This window comes from Anabrus simplex, chromosome 5 (genome assembly GCF_040414725.1).
Source record: "Anabrus simplex isolate iqAnaSimp1 chromosome 5, ASM4041472v1, whole genome shotgun sequence".
NCBI lineage: Eukaryota > Metazoa > Arthropoda > Insecta > Orthoptera > Tettigoniidae > Anabrus > Anabrus simplex.
In genome coordinates, this window is record NC_090269.1 from 370,359,724 (window position 1) to 370,387,280 (window position 27,557).

Consider the following 27,557-nt stretch of genomic DNA (forward strand, 5'->3'; position numbering starts at 1 on the left):
GTGATCGCCGGAATCGTGAGCGCCGACGTACCGGGGAGAGGGGCCGCCCAGATCTTATTGTCGAGAGGCACACAGGGCCAACACCAAGCATTGTGGTCTGGGGAGCTATTGGCTTTAATGTGAAATCATAATTAGTGCTTGTTGAGGGCACTATGACTGCTCGACGGTACGTTGATAGGGTACTCAATCCAGTGGTTTTACCTATGATGGCGAACATTGCCAATGGGATGTTTCAGCAGGACAATGCCGGGGTTTACACTGCACGCATCTCCAGAGCAGCTCTCTACGACATCACAACCTTAGAATGGCCCGCCAGATCCCCGGACCTCAGTCCTATTGAGCATGTGTGTGACATGATGGGTCGACAACTGGCCAACCATCCTCAGCCACCCACAACTCTGGAACAACTGACCCGTGCAGTGCAGCAAGCATGGGCCACAATTCCTCAGGAATGCGAACCAGGGCCTTATTGACTCCATGCCTCGACGAATTCATCAATGTATTTCAGCTCGTGGTGGGCACATCCTGTATTGATTGTTGTCCAAACTTTCGGTCAGAGGGGCCTGCAAGTGTATTCATCAAGGCACAACCGAACACTCGTCCTGCATGTTCAATTGCAGCAATGTAGCACCACTACTTCTGGGTGTTGCAATTTCCATTTTCTTCAGTGTAATATTGTAATTGTAAAAATGTAAAGGAAAAAATAAATAAGTATAATATAATTAGATATTGGAGTGCAAGCCAGTGTCCTTGAGGAAGTTGATGACTTGATGACTCAGTGCTGGAGAAGCCAGTGTCAGTTCCATTTCCTTAGGTATGTTGTGGTGTTGGCGCCAATGGTCATACAGTTGGCATTCTGAGATGATATGCTTAACAGTGAGAGAGCAGTTATATTTACTGCAGGTGGGAGGTTGTTTATTTTCTGGGAGATACTTGTGGGTGATCTTCGTGTGTCCTATCCTTAATCGGGAGATTAAGACTTGTTCATATCTGGTAAGGTTTTGGAGAGGATATGTTCTCGTAGATATCACTTTAATTTTTTGGAGGTTGCTAGTGGAAATTTTAAGCCAGTTCATTTACCATTTTTCGTGTAGTTTGATTTTGATATAAGCGATGATATCAGAATGTGGCGTGGCAATTTGTCAGTCGTTGATTGGAAGACTAGTAGCCTCTTTTGCTGCTTGATCAGCTGATTCGTTGCCTGGTATTCCTCTGTGAGATGGTATCCACATAAAAATAACAGTTTTTTCTGCAATCTTTATCTTGTGGTACAGCATTTGAATTTCTTTAACAAGGAGGTGTGTTGTTGATGAATTTTGTATTGAAGTTAATGCACTTTAGAAATATGAATCATAGCCTGTTTAAAAGCATACAGTTCACTTGTAAAAACCGTGAAAAGATCTGGTAATCTGTATAGCTTACTATAGTCTTTATATTTCACTCCACAACCATTTCTCTCATTGAATTTTGATCCATCGGTGTAAATTGCACTATATGATGAATATCTACTACAAATTTCATTAAATAACTGTTGGGATTTCGCCGTGTCAGTTTGAGCTTTAAGATTGTTGTTCAATTCCCAGTTGATTGGAGGCAAATGAGCTTTCCATGGAGGGGTATCTGGTGAGTTGTGTGGAAATAAAATGGATGGAAGGCTGAGGTTTATTTCTTTGATAAGATTGTATATTCTGATGTTAAAGGGTTGGGGTTGAGATCCAGTTAGTTTTCCTTTATGTTTCCTTGAAAGTAGGTGTTTTTTCAAGTATTGGTTACTTAAGCCAGCTATCTTGAGTGCGTGTGTCAAACTCAGCTGTTTACGTCTGATTTCAAGTTTTGGTTCGTTGGCTTCAATCTCTATACTACCTATGGGGCTGGTGCGATGGGCTCCCAGGGCAATTCGAAGAGCGGAAGATTGGATGGTATCAAGGTTCTTAAGAGTAGATGGTCTGGCAGAACAATATACTATACTGCCATAATCCAGTTTGGCTCTGATTGTGGCTCTGTATGTGTTCATTAGGATATGGTAGTCTGCTAACCCAGTTTTTTCTGAGAGAATTTTCATGATATTCATTCTTCTTTGACACTCGTCTTTAAGATTTTTAAGGTATGTGGTCCAGGTGAGCTTGTTATCAAATAAAATTCCTAGAATTTTAATAGTTTTAATTGATTCAATTTTATGGTCTTCCATAAGGTTAGGGATGATATGTTTATTTTTTGGAGAAGAGAATACATTTGGTTTTAGTTTTAGAAAATTTGAACCCTGTGGTTTTAGTCCAGTTTAGAATATTTGCAATTGATTCTTGTAATAGGAGTTGAGTTGTCGTAATGTTTTTCCCTGGGCAGAATATTATGAAATCGTCAGCAAGAAGGCAACACTTAACTGGTGTGTGGATGTTAGAGACTATACCATTAATTGCCACAAGAAACAGTGTTACAATGATAACTGATCCTTGTGGGATTTCATTGTTGATTACTACTTCCTTTGACAGTATTCCATTTACTCTAACTTGAATTCGGCGCATTTGGAGAAAATTATAAATGAAATATATTTCCAAATATATACGTGTCATTAGTAATTTGATTACATAGTCTTTCCATACCATGTCATATGCCTTATTAATATCTAAACTGACTGCTATTAGGTGTTGGTTATTGAGGAACGCTTCCTGTATTTCAGATTCCAGACTTATCAAAGTGTCTGTTGTGGAGTGTGCTTTACTTAACTCGTTTTACACATTACTGAATAAATTTATGTGCTCGAGATACCAGCGTAATCTTTTGTTGACTATTTTCTCCATGCGTTTGCACATCGCATTAGTTAAAGCAATAGGGCGATAATTTTCTGCAATTGAGTTGTCCTTCCCTGGTTTGGGTATTGGAACTACAATGGCATTTCGCCATTGATCAGGAAAAGTCTTAGAGCTCCATATGTGGTTGCAAATGGCCAGAAGATAATTTATTGCATTTAGTGGAAGCTGTTTCAGAAATTCATAAGGGACCGCATCTGGGCCAGGACTAGATTTGCCACATTTGTCAAGTTCAATAATTATTTCCTGTAGTTGAAAAGCATCGTTTAGATTATAGTTGGGGTCAGAGATGGCTTTCCTTAGGTCAACGGATTCACTGGATTTCTCTGTAAGGAGAAATTCGGGATCATAATTTTTGTCACTAGAGATCTCGGCAAATGTGTCAGCTAATTTATCGGCGATGTTTTGAGGTTTGTTTATGAAGGTTCCATCACCGAGTTTCTGAGGGAAGTAATATTCCTTTTGTGGGGTTTGGGAACTTAGCGAGGAGACAAATGATAGCCATGAATTCTTTTTGCTGAGTTTAATTTCTTTTCGAGTGATTGCTCTACATTTCTGAAATTGGGCTTTATTTTCAGGTGTGGGTTTTCTTTAGTAGAGATAGAAAGCTTGATTCTTATTCCTAATAGCCTCCTTACAAGTATCGTTCCATCAAGGTACTGTTTTCTTAAAGGAATTTGAGATTACTTTTGGAACACTCATGTCCGCAGATTTAACAAGTTCTGTGAAAGTATGAAGAATGAGTTTCCACCTAATCAATACGTTTTAATGTTTTACGTACTATCGCTATTAAGCAGGTTCACCAACAGCTGATGATGACCTTTTTACAGGTCGATACCGGTACTGTTTCAATGTAGATAACTTCAAACATTTGTAATAAAGTATTGATTAGGTGGAAATCTCATTCTTCATACTTGCATTCTTAATTCATCAATACGGACAATGAAGCTGATAGATTATAGTAAGTTCTGTGAAATCTTGAACAATAGTATTTATGTGCTTAGAAGGGAAATAATTTGGAGGGGTTGAGTCTTCTAAGTGATTATTGACTATCTGCCTAAATTTCGTCCAATCTGCCTTATTTAAGTTCCATTTAGAGTTGTTAATAAATGAAGAGTTGACAGAAGAATTTTCATTATTGATTAATATCGGGAAGTGGTCACTATTTCCTTGGAGTGTTGAATAAACAGACCAGTTGAAAAGGGTTGCTACGTCAGGTGTGCAGATGGTTAGGTCTATACTACTACAGGTGCCATGGGCTATGTCAAAGCGAATTGGAGCAGTAGAGTTTATTAGAATTCAATCAAATTCATCAAGTATCTTTTCTATCTCTTTTCCTCTTGCATCAGAACTATGGCTACCCCATAACGTGTTGTGGCTGTTGAAGTCATCTACTAGGATGAATAGTTTAGGTAGTTGGTAGATAAGGTTTTGTAGATCGTCACCTTGAGACAAATAACTGTTTGGAATATAAACATTGAAGATACATAGAGAAGGTGGTAAATAGACTGAAATTGCTATAGCTACCAAATTAGTGTTAACAGTAATTTCTTTGGCATGGATATTGTTTTTGATATAAATAGCTACTCCTCCACTCGCATGATTCACATTAGTTCTATTTTTGTGATGGACACTGTAGAGTCTTAGATTGGCAGCAAAGTCGTTCTGAAAGTTTGTTTCTTGGAGACAGATAACAGATGGTTGGTGTTTATTTATTAGGAGTTGTAGATATTCTAACTGTGATCGATAACTGTTAAGATTCCATTGGAGTAATGTTGTCATAATAATGATCAAAAGCAGCACGAGGTTTATCTCCATTGTTATACTGGAAAGAAATTGTCGTCACTGGAATAGTCTGGCGTTACATTGATATGCGTTGGGTCTTCACTTTGAATGGCGGATTTCAGTAGCTTTTTTACTATTCGAGTGCTTTTGTTTTTTATTCTTTTATCGGTATAGTAAGGATAGAGTTTTTGAAGGGCTTTAGCAAGACTCTCTATGTCTTGAGTGTAGTTTGAAGCAATTGCTGATATGTCCTTGGCACCAACTGTGTTTTCAAGGAAGGATTGGAGCTGTAGGTAACTTGTCTTAGGTTTTCGATTTGTTCAGGAGAGGCCAGTATGGATTTGTTGCTATCAGGAGGATTTGGATTAGTTGTTTCACAACTAGCTAGTGAAATTGGCCTTTTACATCCAGGAAAATTCACTTTTGTAGGGGTGGCGTGTATTTCCATAGGTGCTGCAATTTCTCTCTCAATTTAAATTCTGGAGGAGGGAGGATCATTACAGACTTGGCTAAGTGCTAAGTCAGGGTTGGTCAGTGAAGTGGCTTCTTGAATAGGCCTATCTTTTGGGGGAGAGCTAGAAGTACCGATGTCTGTTTTGGGGTTTTCGACCTCTGACTTTTGTGAAATCTCTGGGAGCTGAGGAAAATGATTCGAAGAGGATTCATCTTTTGGAAGTGATACGTTGTTAGGACAATCTTTGGCCAGATGTCCTTCGGTATGGCAAAGAAAACAAGTGGGTGAGTCGGATGATAGGTAAATCCAGTAGTTTGTACCATCGTATTCGAGATGAAGGGATTCAGGGAGTTATCAAAGTCTTCATTTTGAATGTACATTTGTCTTCGAAAGCTTGAAATGTGGGAGAATCCTGGAATTGACAAACCTGCTCTGATTGGGGTAATCCTAGACATGATTTTCACACCGAGTTTTAACAATTCCTCTTCAATAACATAGTTTGGGATCGCAGGACAGACGTTGGATAATATAATACGCTTGTTTTTTTTTGTTAGAAGGGGTCGTATTTCCAGTGATATATTGTTTATTAAGATCTTAGGGGTTTTCAATATCAGATCTTCAATATTTTTCTTACTAGAGAGAAGGATGCATATCCTTCCGTTCGATATACGTGAAACAAACCGAATGTTGCTAGGGGTTGTAAGTTCACCTATAGCTAGCACATAATCCTTGATACTGATCCCATCATGAGATTCGATTACAATAGCTTGTTGTTTGGAGGGGTACGACTGTATTGCAGCAGAATAGCTTAAGCTTGAATTACGTTCATTACTAGGCCTACTTGTGACGGTTGTCATTTGGTTACCTGATGCACTGTTAGGATGTGGAGGGTCATTTACGGTGTTGTTAATATTTGTTGACTTACTTGGTGTCTGTTGAGGAAAAGTATCATTGATTTTTTCATTCACTGAATTCGATAGATGCCGACCTCTATCAACAGAGGTGGCCATTTTGAGTGGGTCAACAAAGGGTTTTAGGTTATCTGTATAGTTCTTCACTGCTCACAAAGACCGCGGATATAATGTCAGGTATCTTACTTACAAGATCTAAATATTTACTTCTGATCACTCTTACCCTAATGTAACGATTATGAACCTCTATTATACGTTGTATAGCAAAACGTGAGTAAGATAATTACTCGGGAACATCAACAGTCACTGCCTTCTCCCAGTAATGTTGATCTACTGCATTTTGTGGAAATACATGATACATCTGTGGTATGCATTATCGGAATCACACGATGACGCGTATTAGTAATGTTCAGCAGAAATTGTAGTTGTAGTACTGTATTATAGCCGCCTCTGTGGTATAGTGGTTAGTGTGATTAGCTGCCATCCCCAGAGGCCCGGGTTCGATTCCTGGCTCTGCCACGAAATTTGAAAGGTGGTACGAGGGCTGGAACGGGGTCCACTCAGCCTCGGGAGGTCAACTGAGTAGAGGTGAGTTCGATTCCCACCTCAGCCATCCTGGAAGTGGTTTTCCGTGGTTTCCCACCTCTCCTCCAGCCAAATGCCGGGATGGTACCTAATTTAAGGCCACGGCCGCTTCCTTCCCTCTTCCTTGTCTCTCCCTTTCAATCATCCCATCCCCCACCAAGGCCCCTGTTCAGCATAGCAGGTGAGGTCGCCTGGGCGAGGTACTGGTCATACTCCCCAGTTGTATCCCCCGACCCAGAGTCTCACGCTCCAGGACACTGCCCTTGAGGGGGTAGGGGTGGGATCCCTCGCTCCGTCCGCGGAAAAGCCAACCCTGGAGGGTAAACAGACTAAGAAGGAGAAGAAGAAGAAGTACTGTATTATTAAGAATACAGGAGCTACCTTGCAACTGTAGAAAAAAGAGAGTAAACATCTGGAATTAAAAGAATATCAATAGCTCAGTGATGGTGGTGGTAATTATTGTTTTAAGATGAACTGCAACTGGGAACCATCCTCCATTAACTGTAATCAGAGGGAAAATATGGAAGTGATCCGACACTTCGAAAAATGAAAGACTCCCTAGTCCTCGATTGCACTAAACTTTGGGGGTCGGAAAAGAAGAAGAGTTGACCAGAACGGATAGAATAGATGAAAGTAAGGAGCTTGATACAAATAACTGGCCAGGACTCAGATAAGGGGCTAAGGGGCCCTGGGTCGCTAATCCTCACTCCCAAGTTAAGAGACCCTGGGTCCCCTTTTGGATGACTGGCAGGAGATACCGTGTGTCTTATTCTAACGTCCCCACTCATAGGTATAATGTTAACAGTTCACCAAGAAAGTTACACATGAAAATATAGAATGAGAAGAATTTTCGATAAAATGGTATTCTTTCATCTTCCTCCTTCACATTTCCCACTTGCTGGTGGAGTCGTATATGGGGGTTTGGTCCTTTCCTCGGCAGGATGCCCTTGCTGACGCCTGTGGCTCCTATTCTGTGTTCTGTTGGGTGTCAAAGTATGAGAGCACTTCGGATAATGTTGATGGGTATGCGTTCCTCATTTTTTTCGAAAAAACCTCCACCAACCCAACAAGAACATCACATCGTGCGTGAAATCAAGAAAGGTGAGAACTGTTGATCTCATCAGCGGATCAGAGGCTGCATCCTCGCAGTTGTCAATGACACTCTTGGTAACGTCCTCATATTAGACTTCAGAAGGTAAAGCTTGATAATCTTTGGCGCAATAAAGTCATAATAAAGTTAATAATTGTAAGCGGTAAATCTAAACAAAATGCATCTAGCACGAGATGTTTGGAGAGAAAGATACCAAATACTGAACATAAGCTCCGAAAAAATATTCTAAATTCGCTTATAAAATCTTGATCTTTGTATGGGGTAAAGTAAGTGTCATTGCATAAGGCAGTAAAGAATTATATGTAATAGGAAATACACGTCCGCCTCTGTGGCGTAGTGGTTAGTGTGATTAGCTGCCACCCCGGGAGCCCGGGTTCGATTCCCGGCTCTGCTACGAAATTTGAAAAGCGGTACGAGGGCTGGAACGGGGTCCACTCAGCCTCGGGAGGCCAACTGAGTAGAGGTGGGTTCGATTCCCACCTCAGTCATCCTGGAAGTGGTTTTCCGTGGTTTCCCACTTCTCTTCCAAGAAAATGCCAAGATGGTACCTAACTCAAGGCCACGGCCGCTTCCTTCCCTCTTACTTGCCTATCCCTTCCAATCTTCCCATCTCCCACCAAGGCTCCCGTTCAGCATAGCAGGTGAGGCAGCCTGGGCGAGGTACTGGTCATCCTCCCAATTGTATCCCCGACCCAATGTCTAACGCTCCAGGACACTGCTCTTGAGGCGGTAGAGGTGTGATCCCTCGCTGAGTCCGAGGGAAAAGCCAACCCTGGAGGGTAAACAGATTAAGAAAGAAAGAAGGAAAGAAAGAAAGAAAGAAAGAAAGTTAATACATTTAACAAAATAATAATGGAGTCCACCTCTGTGGTGTAGTGGTTAGTGTGATTAGTTACCTTCCCTGGAGGCCCGGATTCGATTCACGGCTCTTCCACGAAATTTGAAAGCTCGAGGACTGAAACGGGGTCTACTCAGCCTCGGGAGGTCAAGTGAGTGGTGTCCTGTCAATCGCTACTAGTGCCAATCGCTCCCAGTCCATAATTATACTCCAGCTGTTCACCATGGAAAATCGCCCCAGAAGGGGCCGTTCTCATTAAAAAGTATTCCTGAGGGTTTTTCCCACAACCTCTCAATAAGGATGTATTACGCAAAACTTGTCCGCTAGGCGGCGTAATGGTAATACACGGTATTCGCTTTCCGCTTCTCGATTGTTTTACATGAGACTTATATGGTTATTTCTAAATTTATGACAATCGAAACGAAACTGTTACTTTAAATGCATGGAAATGCAATTACCATATTCTGCTGATGCTTCGAAAGAGATGGGAAATGACATAGGTGCAATGTCGATTGCGGATTTCAAAGCGGAAATGAAGGAAAGGGGCGGAAAATTGTCCGCAAAGAAGCAAGATTTCTGAAAGGGAAGGATTAAAAGTAGCAACATTATATTTTAGGTTTTTGTTAATATTGTATTTTTTAAGTGCAAATAGCATTTTTAAAACATGCGTAATATACCGGCTGATTTTTTCTACCGTATACAAACTCTAGGGATTCATCGAGGAGAGGATACGGAACACAAAAAGTGTAATGAACGTATGTCCGGAAATGCATGGTTTGTTTGTTAGGGACCATTTATTCAATCATCCTTTGTTACAGAGACGGTGGTCTAATACGCGCTGTACCATGGAGCCACAGTTACAGTATATGTTGAAAATGGTTTCCATGAGCCTCCACGCATGTGTGTACGCGCCGTAGCATGTTTTGTCTCACACGTTACACATCGGACAGGCTGCATCCGGACAGTGTCAAAGGCGGCATGAATACACTGCTCCAGTGTCTTCTCATCTGGAATGGGCTCTGCAGACACGATACTTCTGAGATGGCCCCATAACCAGAAATCGCACGGGTTGAGATCTGGTGAACGAGCAGGCCATGCAACTGGACCTTCTCGTCCAATCCATCGACCAGGGAAGACAAGATTGAGATGTGTCCGGACGTTCACGGTGAAGTGGGCTGGAGCACGATAATGTAGCAGCCACATTACCCTGCGAATCACCAATTGTATGTCTTCCAGCAGGGGAGGCAATGTCACCCGCAAGAAATGCCGAGAGTTCCGGCCTGTTAGGCGAGGTGGAAGGGAGACTGGTCCCAAAATGCGGTCGCCAATTATCCCGGCCCACACATTCCGGCTGAACCGTTGCTGATGTTTCGCTGGCACCAAGCCATGGGGGTTCTGCATACAATTCCACAGATGACTGTTATGAAAATTGAAGGTAGCACCCCGCGTAAAGGCGGCCTTATCTGTGGATAGGATGGATGCCATAAATCCTGAATCGTGGTTGCCTGGTGAATAAACCAGTAACAAAACCGCCCCCGATGTGGAAAGTTTGTAATTGGTAAGGATTGTAACAACTGTCATAGAGTATGTTCCACATGGTCATCTGGCTTAACCTGTACTGGCGGGCCAACTGCCTGGTACTGACACGACGGTCGCCTTTTCCTTCACGTCTGGTGTTCGAACAGGGCGCGTACGTCCTTCATGATTTCCTGCTTTCTTAGACGACCCTGTCTCAGAAAAACGGTGAAACACTGTTGCAAACATTGAATGCTGTGGTTGTTGTCGGCAGGGATAGGTCTCCCGATACAACCGTGCTGCCCGTCGCCCGTTGCCCTTTGCCTTGCCGTATGTAAACACCATGTTGGCAGCCCGGCTCCATGGCTAAATGGTTAGCGTGCTGGCCTTTGGTCACAGGTGTTCCGGGTTTGATTCCCGGCAGGGTCGGGAATTTTAACCAGAATTGGTTAATTTCGCTGGCACGGGGGCTGGGTGTATGTGCCGTCTTCATTATCATTTCATCCTCATCACGACGTGAAAGTCGCCTACGTGTGTCAAATCAAAAGACCTGCATCTGGCGAGCCGAACATGTCCTCGGACACTCCCGACACCTAAAGCCATACGCCATTTCATTTTACCATGTCGACAAGCTCTCGAGTCGAATAGGGAACTATTGTGTACAACGCTGTAACACATCTACTACCCGGTGCGTCAGCACGAGAAGAGACTGGGACACAACGGTACCAATGACTATGGCAGGAGAGGGCGCTAGGGCACGACATATGAGGAACAGTAGCACCCTCTAGGAGGAAACCACACATACTGTAACTGTGGCGGCATGGTACAGCGCGTATTGGCCTGCAGTCTCTCTAATAAAGTATGATTGAATATATGGTCGCTAGCATGGACACCATGCATTTCCGGACATACATTCATTAGACAATTTTTGTTCCATATCCTCTCCAAGATCATCTTCTAGAGATTGTACACGGTGAAAGAAATCATCCTGTATACAGTGTGATTCAGCAGCCCCTTCCAGTATCGTTTGCTGCAGCCCAACTTACGTGCACATGGTTAATAGATATATATTTACCAGATATTGTAATAGGAGTTGAATCATGGTTGAGAAATGATATAATGGATGCAGAAATTTTCTCACGGCACTGGAGTGTGTATCGTAGAGATAGGTTAGGAAGGGTGGGAGGGGGCGTGTTCATTCTGGTGAAAGAAGAATTTTTAAGCTACGAAAAAGTTAAAGATGAGACACATGAATTTCTAGATGTAAGGCTCATTTCTAAAGATAATAGGCAACTTGATATATTTGGAGTGTACAGATCGGGAAAGGGTAGCATTGACGCGGATTCGGAATTATTTGATAGGATAGTCAGCTATGTGGGAAACGACATGGAAAGAAATGTGATTGTAGCGGGAGATCTGAATTTGCCAGATGTCAATTGGGAAGGAAATGCAAACGACAGGAAGCATGACCAACAAATGGCAAATAAGTTAATATGGGAAGGACAGCTGATTCAGAAAGTGATGGAACCAACCAAAGGGAAAAATATCCTGGATGTGGTGCTGATAAAACCAGATGAGCTCTATAGGGAAACTGAAGTAATAGATGGTATTAGTGATCATGAAGCTGTTTTTGTGGTAGTTAAAAATAAATGTGATAGAAAGGAAGGTCTTAAAAGTAGGACTGTTAGGCAGTACCATATGGCTGATAAAGCAGGCATGAGGCAGTTTCTAAAAAGTAACTATGATCGGTGGAAAACGGTAAATAAAAATGTAAACAGACTCTGGGATGGGTTTAAAGAAATTGTTGAGGAATGCGAAAACAGGTTTGTACCATTAAGGGTGGTAAGGAATGGTAAAGACCCACCTTATTATAATAGAGAAATAAAGAGACTAAAAAGGAGGTGCAGACTGGAAAGAAATAGAGTTAGAAATGGCTGTGGAAGTAAGGAGAAATTGAAGGAACTTACTAAAAAATGGAATCTAGCAAAGAAAGCAGCTAAGGATAACATGATGGCAAGCATAATTGGCAGTCATACAAATTTTAGTGAAAAATGGAAGGGTATGTATAGGTATTTTAAGGCAGAAACAGGTTCCAAGAAGGACATTCCAGGAATAATTAATGAACAAGGGGAATGTGTATGTGAGGATCTTCAAAAGGCAGAAGTATTCAGTCAGCAGTATGTAAAGATTGTTGGTTACAAGGATAATGTCGAGATAGAGGAGGAGACTAGGGCCAAAGAAGTAATAAAATTTACATATGATAACAATGACATTTACAATAAGATACAAAAGTTGAAAACTAGAAAAGCGGCTGGAATTGATCAGATTTCTTTGGATATACTAAAGACAATGGGTTGGGATATAGTACCATATCTGAAGTACTTATTTGATTATTGTTTGGTCGGACAAGCTATACCAGATGAATGGAGTGTTGCTATAGTAGCCCATGTGTATAAAGGAAAGGGTGATAGACATAAAGCTGAAAATTACAGGCCAGTAAGTTTGACATGCATTGTATGTAAGCTTTGGGAAGGCATTCTTTCTGATTATATTAGACATGTTTGTGAAATTATTAACTGGTTCGATAGAAGGCAATTCGGTTTTAGGAAAGGTTATTCCACTGAAGCTCAACTTGTAGGATTCCAGCAAGATATAGCAGATATCTTGGATTCTGGAGGTCAAATGGACTGTATCGCGATTGACCTGTCTAAAGCATCTGATAGGGTGGATCATGAGAGACTACTGGCAAAAATAGGTGCAACTAGACTAGACAAAAGAGTGACTGAATGGGTTGCTATATTTCTAGAAAATAGATCTCAGAGAATTAGAGTAGGTGAAGCTTTATCTGACCCTGTAATAATTAAGAGGGGAATTCCTCAGGGCAGTATTATCGCACCTTTATATTTTCTTATATATATAAATGATATGAGTAAAGGAGTGGAATCGGAGGTAAGGCTTTTTGCGGATGATGTTATTCTCTATAGAGTGATAAATAAGTTACAAGATTGTGAGCAACTGCAACGTTACCTCGAAAATGTGGTGAGATGGACAGCAGACAATGGTATGTTGATAAACGGGGTTAAAAGTCAGGTTGTGAGTTTCACAAATAGGAAAAGTCCTCTCAGTTTTAATTACTGCGTTGATGGGGTGAAAGTTCCTTTTGGGGATCATTGTAAGTATCTAGGTGTTAATATAAGGAAAGATCTTCATTGGGGTAATCACATCAGTGGGATTGTAAATAAAGGGTACAGATCTCTGCACATGGTTATGAGGGTGTTTAGGGGTTGTAGTAAGGATGTAAAGGAGAGGGCATATAAGTCTCTGGTAAGACCCCAACTACAGTATGGTTCCAGTGTATGGGACCCTCACCAGGATTACCTGATTCAAGAACTGGAAAAAATCCAAAGAAAAGCAGCTTGATTTGTTCTGGGTGATTTCCGACAAAAGAGTATCGTTACAAAAATGTTGCAATGTTTGGGTTGGGAAGAATTGAGAGAAAGAAGAAGAGCTGCTCGACTAAGTGGTATGTTCCGAGCTGTCAGCGGAGAGATGGGGTGGAATGACATCAGTAGACGAATAAGTTTGAATGGCGTTTATAAAAGTAGGAAAGATCACAATATGAAGATAAGGTTGGAATTCAAGAGGACAAACTGGGGCAAATATTCAATTATAGGAAGGGGAGTTAGGGATTGGAACAACTTACCAAGGGAGATGTTTAATAAATTTCCAATTTCTTTGAAATCATTTAGGAAAAGGCTAGGAAAGCAACAGATAGGGAATCTGCCACCTGGGCGACTGCCCTAAATGCAGATCAGTATTGATTGATTGATTGATTGATATAGGGGCGCTATTCCCCTGCGGGCGTACTGTATGGTACTAATGTTCAGTGAGCAGATTTTGCACACGATTCTGAACTCTGGCGAAATGTTATACATCCGTTCGCAAAACATCATCATCATCATCATCTGTTTACCCTCCAGGTTCGGTTTTTCCCTCGGACTCAGCGAGGGATCCCACCTCTACCGCCTCAAGGGCAGTGTCCTTGAGCTTCAGACTCTTGGTCGGGGGATACAACTGGGGAGTATGACCAGTACCTCGCCCAGGCGGCCTCACCTGCTATGCTGAACAGGGGCCTTGTGGAGGGATGGGAAGATTGGCAGGGGTAGGCAAGCAAGAGGGTAGGAAGCGGCCGTGGCCTTAAGTTTGGTACCATCCCGGCATGCGCATGGAGAAGTGGGAGACCACGGAAAACCACTTTCAGGATGGCTGAGGTGGGAATCGAACCCACCTCTACTCAGTTGACCTGCCGAGGCTGAGTGGACCCCGTTCCAGCCCTCGTACCACTTTTCAAATTTCGTGGCAGAGCCAGGAATCGAACCCGGGCCTCCGGGGGTGGCAGCTAATCACGCTAACCACTACACCACAGAGGCGGACTCGCAAAACATGACGCCTTGAAATCATGTAGCAACGACCTTTTACCATGTATAGTAACTATCTTAAAGTGTCGTGCCTCGTGACCGGGTGTAAGGAAGAGGGGAATAAAAGCATAAAACTAGGTAACAGTGCAGCAATTAATGTCTTAAACACAGAACCGGATGGCGTAAGTACTCTGCTCTCGTCGTACTACGAGCATGTTACGGGCAGTGTAGCGTAGCGGATGAGGTTAGGCGTTTGTCTAGCAATCAACAGAATATGCCAGTGGCGGTTCGAATACCTGCATCGTTCAAAAGTTTTTTGAATCTAGCGACTTCCGTATATATTTCGAACACGTAAATCCTTAGAATTCTGTTTTTGGAACAGGGGCTGATGACCTATATGTCAACAGGCATCAATATCATCATCTGTCTTTGGAACAGCAAGGAATTTGATCTTTGAATATTCAGATAGAGGGAGGGAAAGTTGAGAGAAAACATTTTCACCGAGCTCGATAACTGCAGTCGCTTAAGTGTAGCCAGTATCCAGTATTCGGGAGATAGTGGGTTCGAAACCCACTGTCGGCAGTCCTGAAGAATGGTTTTCCGTGGTTTCCGATTTTCACACCAGGGAAATGCTGGGACTGTACCTCAATTAAGGCCACGGCCACTTCCTTCCCACTCCTAGCCCTCTCCTATCCAATCATCGCCATAAGACCTATCTGTGTCGGTGTGACGTAAAGCCAATTGTGTGTATGTGTGTGTGAAACATTTTTCTGAGTGCAGTGGTTTGACCAACAATATTAATGCTTTCTACACTCCTTCCGGAAAAGAAGCGGGGTGAGTATGGGTCCACCTTGTAATTCTGAAACGTCGAAAAGGAACAACATGTGTTACAAAAAAGCAGGGCGATCTCGGACAGCGCCAATTAGTGCCTCAACACCCAAAAATGCGCATTACTTTTTTCGTTCTACCGAAGGTTCGAGGAACACCCAGATGCTAATAACTTGCTTTAGAGGTACATGCGACGAGTCAAGAAGAAGAGGGACAGCTGATGAGTGAAACATGTTGCATCTCGGCCACGTAGCCTCATGACAGGAAGCCTAGTCTGGGTGCACTCTCAAAATATCCGTACATGAAAACAGTATCAAAATATGCGCAAGAAATATGGAGCCGAAATAAATAAGCTCAAAATATCCGAGAAGTGTAGGTAGCTGCTTAAGTGACAGGAACTTTAATTTTATTAGCTGGGTTTACCCTCCAGGTTCGGTTTTTCCCTCGGACTTAGCGAGGGATCCCACCTCTACCGCCTCAAGGGCAGTGTCCTGGAGCTTCAGACTCTTGGTCGGGGGATACAACTGGGGAGTATGACCAGTACCTCGCCCAGGCGGCCTCACCTGCTATGCTGAACAGGGGCCTTGTGGAGGGATGGGAAGATTGGAAGGGATAGGCAAGGAAGAGGGAAGGAAGCGGCCGTGGCCTTAAGTTAGGTACCATCCCGGCATTCGCCTGGAGGAGAAGTGGGAAACCACGGAAAACCACTTCCAGGATGGTTGAGGTGGGAATCGAACCCACCTCTACTCAGTTGACCTCCCGAGGCTGAGTGGACCCCGTTCCAGCCCTCGTACCACTTTTCAAATTTTCGTGGCAGAGCCGGGAATCGAACCCGGGCCTCCGGGGGTGGCAGCTAATCACGCTAACCACTACACCACAGAGGCGGACGAGGATTTTCATTTTCATTATAATATTGTACACATGCAGGGCGCTGTGTAAACAGTACCACCATTGGAAATAGACTCGTCGTCCACGTACCAAATTGTCCTCTGGAATTCGAATAGTTTGAGACTGGAATATTTTGAGACGACACGCTAGTCTGAACAGCTCGAGCAATGTTGAATAATCCCTTGATGTTGTTCAGATTCAAAAAATCAATACTTATTGGATATTGAATTCCAGTTCATGACCTCCTCTGTAGTGCAGTGGTTAGTGTGATTAGCTACTACCCCCGGAAGACCCGGGTTCGATTCCTGGCTCCACCGTGAAATTTAAAGTGGTATGAGGTCTGAAACGGGGTCCATTCACCCTCGGGAGGTCATCTGGGTAGAGGGGCTTTCGATTCCCACCTCGGCCAACTTCGAAGTGTTTTTCCGTGGGTTCCCACTTCTCCTCCAGGAAAATGTCGGGATGGTACCTAACTTGAGGCCACGGCCGCTTCCTTCCCTCTTCCTTGTCTATGACTTCGATCTTCCCATCCCCCCACAAGACCCCCGTTTAACATAGCATGTGAGGCCGCCTGGGCAAAGTACTGACCCTTCTCCCCAAAGTCTCACGCTCCAGGCCATTGCCCTTCAGGCGGTAGAGGTGGGATCTCTCGCTGAGCCCGAGCGAAAAACCAACCCTGGATGGTAAGCGAATTCACTCAGCTTTATACAGAAGTAATTACCTGGCTAATTACTTGGTTCACAGTGCACTTAGAGCCATGACTTTTTTTAGTGGGCATTTGTTCACTGGTTTGAAAACATTCAATTTTCACGTTATTCCCTTTGCTATTCTTCCTCTTCCTCTTCCATGTAAGACTGATGTCAAGAGCGGATGAAAGTAATGTTTATATCCCCTTTAAAATGATTGAAAAACTCTCAATAATTTATCTGTTCTCACCTACCTCTACGCCTCTTGCCTTAAAGTAATTTAATGCATAGTTGGACTGGTAATCCAGTTGATTTTCCTTCAAAATAACATTTTTTCGTAAGGGATTGATGGTGTCGTTTCCTTGATCTTAAAGCATCCATAACCCGACCTGAATGCCGTGTTTAGTGGTAGTGGAAGCATTTATATTCAGCTTTGTATTTAAAACCTATTAAAGGCTTTTGTGGATGAAAATCCTTTGGCACATACTTGATAATATGGTAGATGGCGAGCGGTAAATACGTATTAGCCAACCTACATCTCGTAAACCGGGTATCAGAAGGTCGCATGCTCTGGGGCCTTTATAATCAGTATAATCACATTCTCAGCGTTTAGACATAGTGTAAGTAAGAGAATAGCTATGGACTTGGTTTTGTATTTTAAACGTGAGCTTTGAGTATTAGTCGAATCCCTCAGTGACGTCAAAGTTATCCTAAGAAGGAGCAACTTGTTCAATGAGAGACAACTCCATAATCCGGGGAAAAGATTGGCTCTCACGCGTGACGGACAAGCTTCTTCTACAAGTTGCAAAAAACAAATGTGGATTGCAATAAATGCATACATTTTGACCTTGATTAGCAGCAAAGCCGGCTGATTATTTCCCCTTCTTTTTAGTCTGCATAACGTAGGTGTGGTATATAAGTGTGTGTAGGTCAGACAACATCACACACTCTCCTACCAACATGAACCGAGTACTGGCACTGTGCGTCCTCCTCGCCACCGTGGCTGTCGTCCTGGCTGAGGACACTTACACCACCAAGTGGGACAACATCAACGTGGACGAGATCCTCGACAATGAGCGCTTAAGGAAGGTGTACTTGGATTGTCTGTTGGCCGGAGACGACAAGAGCTGTCCAGAAGAAGGCAAGACGCTCAGAAGTAAGTACTTTATAATTTTTTCTTTTTGGAATTTGCTTTACGTCGCACCTACACATATAGGTCTTACGGGGACGATAGGATAGGGAAGGGTTATAAGCGGGAAGGAAGTGTTCGTGGCCTTTATTAGGTAACAGTCCCATTATTTGCCTGATGGAAAATGGGAAACCACGGAAAACCATATTCAGGGCTGTCGATAGTGAAATTCGAACCCAATATCTCCCGAATATAAGCTGACAGCTACGTGCCCCAAACCACGCGAATACTCTCTCTGTAAAAGTAACAACAATCTGTATGGTCCTAGGTGCTTTGGTGGATTAATTAGGGGTAATAGTGGTGAGAGTCACTTGAAAACGGTGATGAGAATGTAAAACTCTTCTAATATTAATCTAAAGTGGAAAACCCCTTGGAATAAAGGAAATGAATTGCACTCTAAATGTACAAACCTAATACTATCCTATACTATGTTTACACCGGTCTGTTTTCAGACAAACGTTGCTTTACGGGAGTGAAAGCTGGATGGACTCAAGATATCTTATTCATAAGTTTGAGTAATAAACATGAAAGTAGCGAGAATGATTGCTGGTACAAACAGTTAGTGACGATGGAGGCGAGTACTCGAAATGGGGAGATAAAAGCATAAGTTAGAAATGAACTCGATGGATGAAGTTCTACGCATTAACCGGCTTCGGTTGTGGGATCATGTGAGACGAATGGAGGAGGATAATGCACTCTGTTATTGAGGGTAAGAGAAGTAGAGAGAGACTGAGACGGGGGTGGTTAAACTTAGTTTCTAATGATTTAAATATAAGATGTATAGAACTAAACGAGGCCAGACAACTAGTTACGAATAAAGAATTGTGACAGCATGTAGTTAACTCAAAGAGGCTTGCAGACTGAATGGTGGAAGGCATGATGGTGTATAATGAAGATGTATGTATGTAATACTCAGTAGGTAACTAGACGATGTCGTATAAGAGTAATAACATTAAAAGACAAGCTCGGGCAAGTAGAAGAAGTACCAGATAGCTAGTTTCGTCTCACGGGCTGATTATCCTTGGCTTGTGTGATAGGTTCATTTACTGAAAAGAGTCTTTACAAATGGGAGCGTGATGGCTTAGTGATACAGTCACTCAAAGGGTATCCCTGAACAACCTCCGAAAATTTGTTGGTGGAGTTTGTGTTCACCCTGTTGATCCTTCAATAGGACATGGTTTAGTATATACACGTTGATGGGCTAAATGACAGGATCACACGAGAAATGCTTCAAAAATAGTTATATTTTTTTCACAGTTATTATTACACTTAATATCTTGCCCCGTCAATTCTTCCTATGCAAAATATTTACGGGCTAGAAATCGAGTGATCACAAGGATATGTGCCTCTCCACAAGCGGAAGTCTCGTTATTTCTTGACTTCATGTCGGAAAATCGAATTCGCGTATTTTCATTTAGGTAGCCCTCACGTTACCATGAGGAAGTTTACAAAAAGTACGTGATGGATATAACATTAAATAAATTCAATTTACGTACAGTAAATTCTTTACTACGTGATCAAATAACTGGAAAATCAAACGCTATTGAAAATATATTCATCAGAATCATTATAACTGTTAGACGTTCTGATATTTGCTGAGTGCCTTATCAATTTTGTATTGCAACCTTTACGAGATATCTCCACCCAGAGCGGACTTCAACTGACCTTAATATAATCTGAAAGTGTAGGCCAGTGGTATTTTTCGCTTGATCTAACCATCTGCTTGCTGTTCTTCCTCGTGGTCTTCTGCCTTCAACTCTGCCTTGAAAAATGGTATTTTCCGAATTCTGTCCTGTTCTGAAAATATGACCAAGGAGTTGGAGGTAACACTCACTCACAAGGGAAAATAGAAGTTAATAACTTTACTTAATTAAATGTGTCTCCACTGTGTGATGTACTGAAATCTATAATTGAGTTGATCGTAACTAGAGCTAGGAATTTTAGATGCAACATTGTTGTTAAAAAGGTGCAAAAAAGTGCTTTAATGTAGTCGAAAAATGTGTAAAACGGGTGCAAATTTTAAATGTAAATATTCATAAAACATCATTAAAACCAGTTTTACATCATATAAAAGGACACGAAATTTACTCATGTTATCATGGATTAAAAAATCTGTCTAAAGCAAGTCCCAGTGCATAATGATATTAAAATCACATCTCCAGAAATCTGTTAAACAGATAACAGTACAATGTCATTTTCAGTGAGGTTGCATCTCCGGTCACTAAGTACATACTTATACATAGAAAAGGTATGTTCATTGTCAACAGACACAAGTGGTGCATATTTTGTTTGCAGTCGATATTAAAGGCCTGTTTGTTGCAACATCCTTAAGGTCAGGGTTTATTGGCTAAGCTCTGCTCTAGTATCTGCTTTCTTCACATCCATCACAACAGCCCATTTAAGATTTCATGTAGTCTAATCCTGCCTGCTGTTATTTCTTGATGGACACAGTACTTTTGCATCCATCTCTTGGCACAGGCCAGAGTAAAGTGTAGCTTCCACCGAAGTCCCAGTCAACATCCATGGCTGTGACAATATGGAAGTTGCTAGGGTATGGGTAGTGCTGAGTAATGACATTCGGAGCATGACTAGTGCATCTGAGTGTTATGAAAGGTGCTTCTCATAGGGCCAGTCGTGCTGCAATAGTACTTTCTGACCCAGTGAGGAAAGCAATGGCAAACTACCTCACTTATCTTGCCCAGTACGCCTCAGTTTGGTGCTGCCATTGGTTTTTGGGGTTTCCTTATAACCGCATAACCTTTGGTGGTGCTATTTGAAGATTCAACCAGCCTCTGGGCTGATGACCTAACAGACATAGCCTCCTCATTCTTCATGTTTTACCCTAGTTAGATACTGCATAGCATGATTACGTAGTTTTTTTTTGTATCAATTGTTATGGAATTATCACAGCCATTCCATCTCAGAACTAACCCGTCGCTCTGAATACCATCAGCATTAAACTGTTTAGTATTTTCTCGACGTTCATTTTCTGTTTCAGAATACTTGATACTGATACTACAATGATATCAAATAGCATAATATTAAGCTATTTGCTAACAGGACAATGGCACGTACCACACACGGTCAGAGCGTGTTCTGAACCGTCACCAACGTAATAATAACAAGGCCAGCAGATAAGCATCTAATGAAGGGCGGCAAGCTAATAGTTCAACAATAACCAAGTTCGTACTTAAGCTCTCTATTAGAGCAGTATAGGGAGTCTACGATTCTAGCGATGAATTGAGAAACTATATAGAACCAAGTTTTACAGAAAAAAAGTTCGTCTTTTTTTGTTTAATTTATTTAGGAGTAAAATGCGGGAAACGCGCCAAAAGGGTAATAAAGAATGGAAAAAGGTAACAATATTACAGGTGCTAGCATTGAGAACATGTGCAAGAAAATAGTGCAACTAAAATACAGTTAGGAGTGTTCATTTTCTGTTTTCTTTGCAAGAGAAGCTAATTTGGGCATTGTACTAGCGAAAAGGAATTACAGTGTAGCACCTACAATTCCCGGCTCGTATCATAACACATCTAGAATACGAAGTCTCACTAACAGAACAGATTTATACGGAGCCTTGTTGGTGAGAGAAATTCATCGGACGAAAAGAAGTCCTGACCTCTATGTCCAGTTATGCTGTGACCTCTGAATTGGCTGCTAACTAATTCTAGAGTATGTATGGCATTCGAACATTAAGCACTATGCGTAGAAATAAAGGAACAGGACGAGTAGGATGTACATGTGGACAGGTCTATACGGGAAGAGGATTTGCAAAAAACAAAAAACAAAAAAAAAGGACATAAGCATACACTGCCATCTTCGAATATATAGGATCTTACATCATTAGTCCCAGTTCTTCTGCATCCCTAGAGGAATGATTTTTTCGCATTAACTTTAAAGGGGACAAACATTATTTTGAGGCGGTTTTTAGAGATCTTATCGAATCATATGATTCTTGTTAAGGAATTAATGATTCTGTTTTCACGAATTACAGCTAATTGAAGTGACAAGGCCAATTTAAAGTGAAATTTATTTATTTTGCGATAAGTGCGAAACTGGAGCAAAATTCAAGGAATATAACGATCCTGAAATTCCAATATCACGTGTGTGAAGGGAAACAGAAGGCAGAATAAGGGTTTCTAATTTCGACCGAAGAATATATTCGTATTAATATTCTGTAAAATCCCTTATTGCTATGGTCATGAAGAGTGAAATAGTAATTTGTAATGTAATAAAGCCATAATGAGCATTACATAAGAAATAATGAACGATAATCAACGCTGTTTCTCTTTATTAATCTATCTTTCTCAGAAATACTTTTCTAAATATCAAGAAGTAATACATTTATGAATAATTTTGGGAAATTATTAGAGTGAAATTAAAATGATGGGGTCAGCCCAAATTATCGAAATAACGCGAAACATTGTTTCCTTCTCGCGAAATCGATCATAAATTAATGCAAAAAATCATGCCTCTATAGCAGCATACCCAGCGAGCTAGTTTCTGTTGCCCAGCTTCATCAAACTGGCGGGCATCAACGCTCATTGAGGGGTCATCATGATAGATCATAATTCTTGATATGGAAGTGTGGGATAAAAACAAAAGGCTGTTAAAGAACAGGGAAATGGAGGAGACAAACAGATACAACTTTATATTTCTTTTAAAAATTAAATCGTTAACGGGCCGGACCTGTTTGGAATATAAATGTTAATGAACTTCTTTATACTATCATCGTATAGGTAAGGTAAGGGTTATTCTGCCCGAAGGCAGGTTCGAACCTCCGCAGAGGTGTTCCTGAGCCGGAGTTTACATGCGGTAGGGTGGCCAGATCCTTTCCGCTCCTCCATTCCCTTACCCCCCACCAACAGCGCGTGGCAACCCATCCAACTCCCGACCACACCCAATGTTGCTTAGCTTCGGAGATCTCACGGAATCCGATGTTTCAACACCGCTACGGCCGTTGGCAATCATCGTATAATATGGAGTTAATTGATGGTTTGATGTTGGTTATGATAATTATTATTTTAAGAAACGAAACGTTGTGGTCATCGACCCCGCTCGTGGTTTGACGTCATACTGACACAGTTTCAAATAAATCATAATGTGCATTATTTTCAAACAATGAGTTATGGAGTTGCAGAGCGTCTGAAATTGTGCCATTTAGGCGACCTTCCCTCCATTGCATTGTCAGATGGTAACGAAGATAAAACTCTTTTGGACAGAGGTAGACTTGGTAATGTCATCTGGTGGATGCTGAGTCCTTTAGGTCCAGAAATAGAAACTCCACTCCAAACACTGGGGTTACCTGTACAAGGATCAATCAATCAATCAATCAATCAATCAATCAATCAATCAATCAATCAATCAATCAATCAATCAATCAATCAATCAATCAATCAATCAATCAATCAATCAATCAATCAATCAATCAATCAATCAATCAATCAATCAATCAATCAATCAATCAATCAATCAATCAATCAATCAATCAATCAATCAATCAATCAATCAATCAATCAATCAATCAATCAATCAATCAATCAATCAATCAATCAATCAATCAATCAATCAATCAATCGATCGATCGATCGATCAATCAATCAATCAATCAATCAATCAATCAATCAATCAATCAATCAATCAATCAATCAATCAATCAATCAATCAATCAATCAAATCAGTTCTTTACCTAGTCTTTCTTGAAAATATTTTAAAGAACTTGGAAATTTATCGAATATTTTCCATGATAGTTTATTCCATTCCCTAATTCCTCTTCCTACAGAAGACTACTTGCCCCAGTTTGTCCTACTGAATTGCAACCTTATATTCATATTAGGATGTTTCCTATCTTTAAGAGCTACATTCAAAATTCTTGTCGTTGCTTTATGTTTCTTCATATTAGGGACTTGAGGGGTATATTGATCATTATCTCGTGTACTTAGTATTTGTTGTGAATTGTCTGATATCAAGTATCGGTGTGGTGTCTGTACTAGCGTCCACGTTTTCGATTAAGCCACACAAATCAACATTTTGAATGGTCAAGAGCGGGGTTTTCACACGCTTCTCGGCTTAATTAAGGGAGTGTAGTTATCACTAGAGCCCGGTTGTTGAGGTATTTATCGGATAGCATGCTAACTTAATGTAGCGAGTAACAAATATACCTTATCCCGGATAACAGTTCTGCTTTGAGATTTGCATAAACGTTGGGGGTTGAGCCTATTAGAACCCGTACTCTGGCTACATTGCGGAAGAGCGAGCTGAACGACACTTCCTACTAACCATTCCTACTAACTTCCTACTAACTGTTTGTCAACAAGGTAACCATGATCCGAACTGAGACCAATACTTGTAGGAGTTTTGAAAAGAAAAGTTACCTCTCTGTAGTTCGGATTTCACGTAAAACTGGAGGTTCCGTGGCTATGATCACGGTATCAACTGTCACATATAACTACAAATTCATTCCTTTTCCTTTTACTCAACAAGCTAATGTAGGCCTACCTGGCATGGACGGGTTGGTTTATACAACTGAACCAAAGAGACCGATCCTACTTCATTCTTTTCTTAGAGGTTTAAAGTCGCACTAACACATCCAAGGTTTCCACGACGTAAGGATGGGAAAGAGCTAGGATTGCGGAGGTACAGGCCGTGACATTAATGAAGGTACAGCCCCAGCATTTGGCTGGTGAAAATAGGACCACGGAATACCAACTTGAGAGCTGCCGAGAGTGGGATCCGAACCTGCCATCTCCGCAATGCAACCTCACAGTTTTGCGACTCTAATCGCAAGGCCAACTCACTCAGTCATTACACTTCAGTTAACAAGAGTGAGTTAGTGAAATGCTATTGTAAACACGCATTTTCTAACATGCAAAGGTGTAATTTCCTAGGGAACCAACAGTGTTACAAAGAAAATTACCCTATTTTGATAGAAAACTGAATTCTGAATATTATGTAGATACTCTGTTTTATTTAGTGATAGGACGAACCATTTGCCTATTATTTTTTATTATTTTTATCGGACAAATTTTGTGGAAGTTCAGCAAATACATACGTATTAAAGGCCGACATTCAGAAACGGTTCATTATTAGGCCTTTGTTCGAAATGAATATCTGAGATTTACCCTACTACATTTCAGCTCAGCCGGGCTGAATGGCTCAGGCGGTTGAGGCAACGCTCTTTTGACCCAAACTTGGCAGGTTCTATCCTGGCTCAGTTCGGTGGTATCTGAAGGTGTTCAAATACGTTAGCCTCGTGTCTGTATATTTATGGGCACTTAAAAGAACTCTTGCGGGACAAAATTCTGGCACCTCGTTCTCTCTGAAGACCGTCAAAACATAGTTAGTGGGACGTAAAGATCAATAACATTAATTATTAATTTCAGCTGAACTGGTCCACTAATATTGGTATGACCGGGCGAATTGGCCGTGCGCGTAGAGGCGCGCGGCTGTGAGTTTGCATCCGGGAGATAGGGGGTTCGAATCCCACTGTCGGCAGCCCTGAAGATGGTTTTCCGTGGTTTCCCATTTTCACACAAGGCAAGTGCTGGGGCTGTACCTTAATTAAGGCCACGGCCGCTTCCTTCCAACTCCTAGGCCTATCCTATCCCATCGTCGTCATAAGACCTATCTGTGTCGGTGCGACGTAAAGCCCCTAGCAAAAAAATATATTGGTATGATTAAACGAGGAAAACAGACACCAACCCATTCTACGGTATTCTATAAACCTTTCACAAATACGTTAATAAATACTATATTTCAAGTTTATTAATTTTTTAATAAAACACATTTATTCATATGACAGGCTCCTTGTGCGAATATTTTTGTAAAATGCCATGTCCGTGCGTGTAGAGGCGCGCGGCTGTGAGCTTGCATCCGGGAGATAGTAGGTTCGAATCCCACTATCGGCAGCCCTGAAGATGGTTTTCCGTGGTTTCCCATTTTCACACCAGGCAAATGCTGGGGCTGTACCTTAATTAAGGCCACGGCCGCTTCCTTCCAACTCCTAGGCCTTTCCTATCCCATCGTCGCCATAAGACCTATCTGTGTCGGTGCGACGTAAAGCCGCTAGCAAAAAAAAAAAAAAAATTCCATGTATTTTACACACCGGTATAGGAGTGATGACGTATTGTATGGAAGACGTACAGACAGAGACGCCAATTCTTTCTTACCTATGAATAATGTTGTCTGTGATTCAGTGCATTTCGTTCGTGTCCTTCAAACGAGCTTTAGAGTCGGGAATCGAACCCAGACAAGACGGCAGAGATGTATTAAGTGCCATTCCAAGCCGGGCATAGATCAACGAAGCAAGTCCCTCTAATTTCCTTTCTATTCCTTTACCGGATGCTTTTTTTTGTACCAGAGCCAAATACTCATCATCTTTTATTAGTTTCTCAGGACAGGGTGTTGAGTGCCTTTTTGTTTAGCCACAGGTAATATTGGCATGAAACACGATCATTAACAGCTTGACCTTCAGTGAAGCGGGGAGGGCCATGCATGAAAGGAAAATGAGATAATCAGACAACTTGTACGTTGGAACTGATATAAAAAATGAAATAATTGGAAAAGCTGAAAGTGAATGTTCTGATACAAGTAGTTGGAAGTATAGTAATGAGAGTTCAGGCATAATGATCACCCTGTACATCTATTCCAGAGGTTTTCAGAACTTCACACTTATAAAATATATTAGTTATTTCTGTTCATAAATCAAGTATTGCAATACATAACACTTCATATTTAGTATTTGGGTTTATGCCGCACATTGCACTCATGCCTCTTAACGTTTTATTCAAGGTGCCCTTCCTGATGCTCTGGCTACTGAATGTAAGAAGTGTACCGACACCCAGAAGGAGAAGTCAGAGAAGGTCATCAAATGGATCATCGACAACAACGCTGACGCCTGGAAGAAGCTGAAGGCCAAGTGGGACCCCACAGGAGAGTACACCAAGAAGTACGAGGAGGAAGCCAGGAAGCGCGGCATCAACATCTAAACCAGTGATTGTACAGTGAAAACACAGATTGAGCATAGAGTCAGCATTTCGATGTTGTACTAGTTATTGTAGATAAATTTAAAATAAAATATATTTTACCTTAATACGAATGTACCTTGGAATGTGAAATCCTTTATTCCACAAATATTAACGTAAAAAGGTGAACACAATACCGCACAGTGTGTTACTCTTTACAGCTGCACTTACATCCCAATACTTCTGTTATTATTTAATTCCTATTTTACTTTCTGTCGTTGATTGTTACATACTTTTTTTTGACTGCTACTACTAAAACATCTTTCCATTCCGTTCCCTGACGGGGTACGGAAGCCTCTTAGAAGGTTACGCCTTAACTCAGGCCAGGAGATTTAGATAGGTGAAAGAGATGTACGGTGAAGGTGACTGGGTTGGTGGCCGTGGCCTATACTAGGAACTGCCCTGGCGTTCGCCTTAGTGCAGCAGGATGGTAAACCAGGTAAACCATTCTCATGACAGCAGATGGTGGCGAACAGCTCCTTTCCGTCTCCCGATTGCAGACGTGGCCACCGGTCCTCT

At 41.7% G+C, this 27,557-nt stretch overlaps 1 protein-coding gene across 1 annotated transcript; it reads left to right on the forward strand.

The window, feature by feature from the left end:
• Nucleotides 1-17,755: 17,755 nt before the first annotated feature.
• Nucleotides 17,756-27,106, forward strand: LOC136874133 (ejaculatory bulb-specific protein 3). Its single transcript, XM_067147692.2, has 2 exons — nt 17,756-17,982; nt 26,806-27,106. The coding sequence occupies exons 1-2, from the start codon at nt 17,787-17,789 to the stop codon at nt 27,000-27,002; spliced, it is 393 nt and encodes a 130-aa protein (XP_067003793.2). The 5' UTR covers nt 17,756-17,786; the 3' UTR covers nt 27,003-27,106.
• The last annotated feature ends 451 nt before the right edge of the window (nt 27,107-27,557 follow it).

Bases quoted from the DNA above. Each gene is read 5' to 3' on its own strand.
- LOC136874133 (XM_067147692.2), top strand. From the start codon at position 17,787: ATGAACCGAGTACTGGCACTGTGCGTCCTCCTCGCCACCGTGGCTGTC. The intron at 17,983-26,805 runs GTAAGTACTTTA...GTTTTATTCAAG, and splicing joins AGAAGGCAAGACGCTCAGAA to GTGCCCTTCCTGATGCTCTG.